The 6,960-nt window shown below is 62.2% G+C and overlaps 1 protein-coding gene across 1 annotated transcript; it reads left to right on the top strand.

Annotated features, from left to right (window-relative positions):
- Window positions 1-478: 478 nt before the first annotated feature.
- NPW (neuropeptide W) lies at window positions 479-2,833 on the top strand. Its single transcript, XM_037386363.1, has 2 exons — window positions 479-896; window positions 2,441-2,833. Exons 1-2 carry the CDS (start codon window positions 508-510, stop codon window positions 2,466-2,468), a joined length of 417 nt encoding a protein of 138 aa, XP_037242260.1. The 5' UTR covers window positions 479-507; the 3' UTR covers window positions 2,469-2,833.
- The last annotated feature ends 4,127 nt before the right edge of the window (window positions 2,834-6,960 follow it).

The raw sequence follows: 6,960 nt of genomic DNA, 5'->3' as shown, positions 1-6,960 counted from the left end.
GGAGAGGTTTGTGGGGCTGTGGGAAGGTTTTGGGGGCTGTGGGGAGCTGTGGGGTGGTTTGGGGGGCTGCAGAGGATGCTCGGTGCTGTGGCAGGATGTTAAGCATGGTGGGGAAGATGCTCAGCGCCACGGAGAAGGTATTTAGGGCCACGGGGAAGGTGCTGGGGCTGCAGAGGGCCCCACTGGGAGGTTTCCTGGGCCATGAGGAGGATGATGAAGGTAGCGGGGAGGATGCTCAGGGATGCTGGGGGCGGCGAAGGGGGGTGCTCAGAGACGGGAGGACTGCTCGGGGCCGCGGGGGGTGCTGCAGGGGGAGGGCGGGGGGCCACTGGAGGCGGCAGGTAGGAGGTGGGGGGGCTGGGGGCTGCCGGGGCGGGGCCGCGGGGTGCCCCTCCCGACGGCGCTATAAACCGGCGGGGCGCGGGCGCGGGGCAGAGCTCGCTGGGGCGGCCGGGGCCGGGGGCTGCCCCTGCCCGCACCCTGCCCGCACCCTGCCAGCCCGGCGCCATGCCGAGGGGGCGGCTGTCAGGGGGCGCCTGGGGGGCCCTGGTGCTGCTGGGGCTGATGCTGCCGGCCGGCGCTTGGTACAAGCACGTCGCCAGCCCCCGGTACCACACGGTGGGGCGCGCCTCGGGGCTGCTCATGGGGGTCCGCCGTTCCCCCTACCTCTGGCGCCGGGAGCTGCCGGCCGAGCCCCCCCGGCGCCCCGGGGCAGACACCCCCGCCGCCCCCCCGCCGCCCCCGGGCCGCCCCGTCGGGGACACGCCGCCGGCCGCCCCGCCGCCGCCCGGTCCCGGCCGCCTCCTGCAGCGCCTGCTCCGGCGGGGCTGGGGGGTCCCCGCGGGGGTCCCCGCCCGGCCCCCGCCCGCGCCCCACCCGCGCCCCGCCGAGCTCAGGTAACCCCGGGGCCCCGGCGGGCGGGCGGGGGCGGTGGAGCCCGGGGGGTGTCGCCCGGGGGGGGGGTGTCACGGCCTCTCGGCAGGATGCTGGAGGGGTGACACCCGTGTGCGGGGCGCTAGAGCCGTGCTGCGGTCCCTCGGTGGCACCACCGCGGTGCTGGGGGGGGGCGCCAGGGAACGGGGATGCACGGAGCCTTGGAGGGGGCTCCCCAGGGAATGGGGGTGCACGGAGCCTTGGAGGGGTTTCAGCAGAGAAACGGGGGTGCACAGAACCTTAGAGGGATTCCACCAGGGAATGGGGTGCACAGAGTTTTCGAAGGGGTCCCCCAGGGAACAGGGGTGCATGGAGCCTTGGAGGGGTTCCCCCAGGGAAATGGGGGTGCATGGAGCCTTGGAGGGGTTCCACCAGGGAATGGGGGTGCACGGAGCCTTGCTGCGGTGTCCCATCCTGCAGGCCCTGGGGTTTTGGGGTGCTCCAAGCAGTCAGCTGGGCTGCCCCATGGCATCACCCAGATATGGGGAGCTGCCCCTCAACACCTGCACCACTTCTGCACCCAGCCCCGGCTGGGCTGGGAGGGTGTTGGGGGGTGAGGGGAGCCGTGACCCCACAGGACAGCCCAGGTCCGGGGGGTTCAGCCCCGTCACCACTGTGTGGGTGCCACAGCCAAAGTTGTGGCTCTGCCACGGTTTTGAACTTGACCCACAAGGTGTGTGGTGCCCCGCAAAGCGGCCGGGAGGAGGGGGCAGGTTCCTCCTCCCCAGGGGATGTCTGTGGGGGAGCTGCACTTTGGTTTTAAGACTGAAAAAGGAGGGGGATTATTTCTGTGCCCCCTGTTTGGTGCATCACAGCCCTGCACCCTGCAGGACCCAGCTGCCAGGGCTGGGAGGGTACCCATGGGGGTGATGCCGCGGTGCTCCTGGTGTGGCCCCTCTGCCGGACCCCTCTCCCTGCCCCCCAAAAGGGGCTCAGCCAGGCTGCGTGGGGCTGGCTCGGGGCTGGCTCCGGACATGACATTTCTTTCCTCTTATGTCACACTGGAGCCAACATCCAGCTGAAATCCACGGGGGCTGTTAGCTGTTGGAGCAGCCCCTGAATCATGTAGCTGTATTCCTCCGCCCTTGCATTTTTGGAGGAAATAACGGGATTAGTATCTTTTTGGGGAAGCCCGGACGGGTCAGCTCAGCCCTGCGTCATGCCTGTACTGTGCCGTGTCCTCCCGCAGCCTGGCTGCATGCGGGGAGAGCGGTGCTGGTGCCATGGCTGGGGCTCCAGACCTTTGGACATGCGTGTGTCCCCCCCGATGTCACAGCCACATTTCCAGGGGAGCTTGGCAGGCAGGGCCAAGCTCGGCGTTCGGGAGCCTGCAGCCACCCTGGGCTGGATCTGAGCCCACAGAGAATATTAAATGAGGACCGCGAATGCAGCGCTGGTTCCGGCGCTGTACGGTGGGGAGATGCGGTCCCACGTGGGCAGGGAGGTGGTGGCAGGGCTCAGGTGTGCAGCTGGATGCTCTGCAATAACCCAGCCCCTCTCCTTACAGCTTCTCCCGCTTGAAGACGTGGCTCTGATCCACTGAAGGGGCCCGGCAGAGATGCTTCAAGCGGCGGAGGAGCATTGACTGCCCAAGGTGGAAACCATTCACCCTAGCTGGCGAGGAAGACTCTCATCGGCAGATCTCCCGGTACTCTGACCTCTCTGAAACCATATAGACAATTGCATTCCAAAAAAATTCTAATTTTTCATGGCCGCTGTCCAGATGCAGTGGTAAATTCATCTTGTTTTCAGGTCAACCTAGTGCTATAAACTTGGGGAGAAATAAACAGGGAAGATATTTATTTTTGTTTATTTTTTTTAGATTTCTGTACTAGCTTGTTTGCAATATGATACAAACGTACTGTTTGCTTCCTAGGAACCTGCCCTCATTAAAATGAGAATCGATCAAAGGAAACTTTGGCTTCATTGTACTGTTGTGGTGTGTTGGGTTTTTTTTAAAAGCAAAACCTGGTACGGCTCTGCACGGGGCAGGCACTTCAGTGGTAGGTCACTCCCAGATTTTTCTGACATGATTTAACTCCTTGACACATTTTCTTCTGCAGCTTTACAGTAAATCTCTTTTACTACCCGTCAGGCAGTTACTGCCAGGCTAAGCGTCAATTAAGATGACAGAGTTAGACATCTTTTGTGGACTGGGCTGAAAAAAAGCTCTGTGACTCCTCACTGCTCTAGCTGGTTTTTTGCTTGCTTAAGAGCTTCATTTTTTATTATGTCTGCTGATGAAAGTAAGTGTTATTCCCCATTTAAACGGGGAGAAGCCTCAGGGCCGGGCAGGAGCACATAGTGAGGTGTGCTGGAGCAGGTGGGATCTGGGCTCTAGAGAAAACTGAGGTTTGGGGGGCTGAGTCTGGCTCCAGTGGATCGCTGAGCCCTCGCCTGCCAGCGCTGGCAGATTTTGCAGGAAATCTGGCAAAACGAGACGTTTCCACCCCTCTCGCCTGAACCGCCTGCTCCTGCCAAGCCCCTGCAGCTGACTGTGGAGTGGGGGCAGCAGGGTTTGTGCTGCTTTGGTTCAGATCTGAAAGGAAAACCCCCTCGTGGTGTTTGTTTGGGAGCCAGGTGCACACCAGGCCCTGCCTGCCGTGCTGCCCCTCGCACCTGCTGGGCTGCTGGCACATCTCGCTGGGTCTCAGGGAGGATTTGGGGTTCTGTAAGATGTGAAGGATCATCCTCTCCCAAATGATTCCCAACGGGTTACTCCTCCCTGTCCCCACTCTCTTGCCCCCCATGATTTTCCAATTTCTGCTCTTCATTAGAGCAGCATGGTGCTCAGATGGGCCAAATAAGACTCGATTGCCAATAACCCATTAGGCAGCTGCACTTGAAAAGGGACATACCTGTCAGGGTGCCAATCAGCCGGTGGAGTGGCCACCGAGGCAAATTGCCCTTCTTGATGGAGGTAAGTGATAAAATGAGGTAGAAAATGTAAAGGTCATCGTTGCACGGGAAGATGAGCAGAGAGCAGGATGAAGGGTGATGTGATGAGAGATGTGACTCAAGCGCATGCTTCTGCCCTCATCTGTCGGAGAGAAGCACTTGTACATGCCAATTACTGGGGCAAAACCAGCAAGACACGTAGTTAACCACAAGCCCTTCACTTCCCATCTTGTAAAATAATTTTTCCTGTTGCTGTTGAAGAGCATGACTGATTCCCCAGCAGAGCTGTAAAATAATTTCCTCTGTGCTCCCAGCTCTCCGGAGAGGTCTGGGTCTTCCCCAGAGGTCAACAAGCCCAATAAAATGGAAGAAAGCTTAAGAGGGTGTTTAATTACCCCTCCCGCCTCAGGGCAGGACCCAGCCATCCCTGATGGATGTTCAACTGATCCCTTCTAAAAGATGGTCCTGGGGGAGATGCTGCACTCCTCACGGTCTGCCTCCCGTCCCCCTCACTCCGGGGGGCTGCATGCCTGGACCACAGGGACCCCCTGTCCTGGCCCCCATGGGTGCCCCAAGATGAAATGCAGCCCCAGGGAGGGTGCTGGGTCCCTGCCCAACACAGGCTGGGATTGCAGCTGGGAGCAAAGCGGGGGTATGAAAGCTTTCGGGGGGAGCGTGGATGGGCCCAGAGCTGCAGCTGCACATCAGCTCCTGGCCCCGCTCAGGGTCCTGGTGACCCCTGACCCCCACGGAGCAGCTTTGAGGGGGGTAAGTGCAGCCAAGGAGGTAAATTCTGTCACTTCTTTGGGCTCTGGGAGATGTGGGGGGCTCAGAACCCCCCAGGTGACAGTGGGACACATCACCCCTTCTCTCCTACCACGTCCCACCTGGTCACTGAGGCTGTGGGGCGGTGGGCAGGGGTGCCAGGAGTGCCGTGGCACCCGGTGGCTTTGCCGTGCCCTCTTGTGGTCACAGCGATGCCAGGGGATGAGGACGGCTGGGGAGCTGCAACAGGCGTGAGCCCTGCCACCATGTCCGCATCCCTGCGCCCTTGCAGAGTGGGGAACTGCCCCCACGGGTGCCCCTCCATCTGCACAGCCCCAGCCGCGACCACGGGCCCAGGAGGGGGTGGAAGCTCTGGGCTAAAGCCTGTCCCGCTGCTCCATGTCTGGACCAGGGCGGCCCAGGGATGTGGCTGCTCCCAGCTCTGGGTCCCCGCGCAGCACGTGGGGTTTGGACCTGGATGTGGCCGCTGGTCCAGGGCCATCTCCAAGGTGCCACCTGGCAGCTCTGCAGACCCAGTGCCGCTGGGCAGAGCCGGGGCCAGCTGACGCAGCAAGGCTTTCCCGGATGGGGTGCGCCATCACCCAGCCTGCTGTGCCAGCGGATGCATTTTATCCCAGTCCAAAAGGCAAGCGAATCCCAGGGGCTGCGGCGGGCAGGAAGACGTCCCACCCCAACCCACCCTGAGCCTGGGGCGTCTCCTTTTCCTTCCCGGCTACCCAACCTCTCCCAGGGGGCCAGCAGCATTCACCGAGGCGGCCGGGCACGCCGGGGCTGGGGGCTTTGGGGGGGCAGTGTCTGGGGCAGGAACCAGCAGCCTTGGGGGAGCCGGCGTGAGCTCACACCCGTGCTGGCCCATGCACTCACACAATGACTGCAGGGCCCTTGCATGTACCAGGAGGAAGAAAACTCCCCAAAGAATTTCCTCCGTCGTCTGCTCTGCCCAAAAGCTGTTCCTCACCCTGCCGGGATGCAGGCGGCTGGGGCTGAGTCCCTCTCCGGCGGGTGCTGGGTGCGGTGGTGGCTGGGGATGGACAGTCCTTGGGCAGATGGTCCCTGCAATGGCCCCAAATGGGGGGCCCAGGCTGCGGGACCCAGCACTGAGCTGAGGTCTGCCAGGGGTCCCGTCCCATCCCACTGGGCTGCCCACAGCTTCCCACTGACACCACCCGGGGGAATTGACCTTGGCTGGAGATACGGGGTAGGAGCTGCAGAGAGTAGGAGATAACAGTATCTCTGTGCCTGCTGCTTTGCTGATTTCCAAGATGTCCCGAGTGCTGACAAGGCGCCTGTGGCTTACAGACACAGGCAGAGCCCTCCCTGGCCGAGCTGCAGCAGCCCAGGGCTATTCCTGGGGAGACGCAGGGTCAGGATCCTCCCATGGGCCCCATGCTGCCACCCATGCGTCCCCACCGGTCTCCCGAGGGCTGTGCTGGCCCCACATGTGGCCACCCTGGAGCTGCATCCTCGTGTTGACTGTACACAGGGCTGTATTTGGGGAGCGCCCGTGCCGCCTGGTTGGAGCAGCTCACCTGCTGCGGGCACGTGCCGCAGGGAGCAGAGGTGAGCCATGCCAGCGCTGCCCTGCCTGCTCTACCTGCTCCCCGGCCATTCTGCTGGACGTGCCCGTCTCCTGGGGATGTGCAGGCTTGCTGCTGGCTCTGGCACAGTGGTGGCAGGTGGTGCAGCAAAGGTAAAACGTCCCCTTGGGGTCCCCTCCTGAGTAATGAGGTGCTGGGATACAGGCACCTTCCCAGCCTCGGACATTTCCCCTGTCTCATTTTCTGGTGGATGTTCCTTCTAATGTTTGCAGGAGAGAGCAAAACCCAGATGCATCCCCCACCGGGTGGTGAAGGGGACCTGCTGACCCCCAGCCCAGCCATGCAGCTGCTGCAGGAGAAGCAGCCCCACAGACTGCCCTGCACAAACCCCATCAAGAGCTGCCAGCACCCCAGGGGCCAGCTGAGGTCCCCGGGGATGTTCTGGCCCTTCTGCTTATGCCAAGAATCACAGAATCATTCAGGCTGGAAAAGACCTTTAAGATCGAGTCCAACCATTAACTCAGTGCCGCCAAGGCCACCACTAACCATGTCCCTAAGTGCCATGTGCCAAGAAAATGTTGCAGGAGTGGTCCCAGCCCTTGCAGTGTCGCCTGGGTGCTGGGGTGGCATCTGGGGCTGGACATGCCAGCAGAAGAGCTGATGCCTCCAAAACCCTCAGCCTGGGCCACGACTGTCATGGCACAGTAGGATTAAACCCAGGCACAGCCGGGCTAAAACCCCGGCACGGGCCGGCTGCACTCCCAGCCCCCCGGGCTGCCGCGGCTGGGCTGGTGGGGGGGGGGGG

The sequence above is a fragment of the Falco rusticolus genome, chromosome 4 (genome assembly GCF_015220075.1).
Source record: "Falco rusticolus isolate bFalRus1 chromosome 4, bFalRus1.pri, whole genome shotgun sequence".
Taxonomy (NCBI): domain Eukaryota; kingdom Metazoa; phylum Chordata; class Aves; order Falconiformes; family Falconidae; genus Falco; species Falco rusticolus.
This window is presented reverse-complemented; position numbering and strand designations above follow the sequence as displayed.

What these genes read in the sequence shown, in the direction of transcription:
- NPW (XM_037386363.1), top strand. Translation starts at nt 508, where the DNA reads ATGCCGAGGGGGCGGCTGTCAGGGGGCGCCTGGGGGGCCCTGGTGCTG. An exon ending in CCGCGCCCCGCCGAGCTCAG is followed by an intron (nt 897 to 2,440) that starts GTAACCCCGGGG and finishes CTCTCCTTACAG; the next exon opens with CTTCTCCCGCTTGAAGACGT.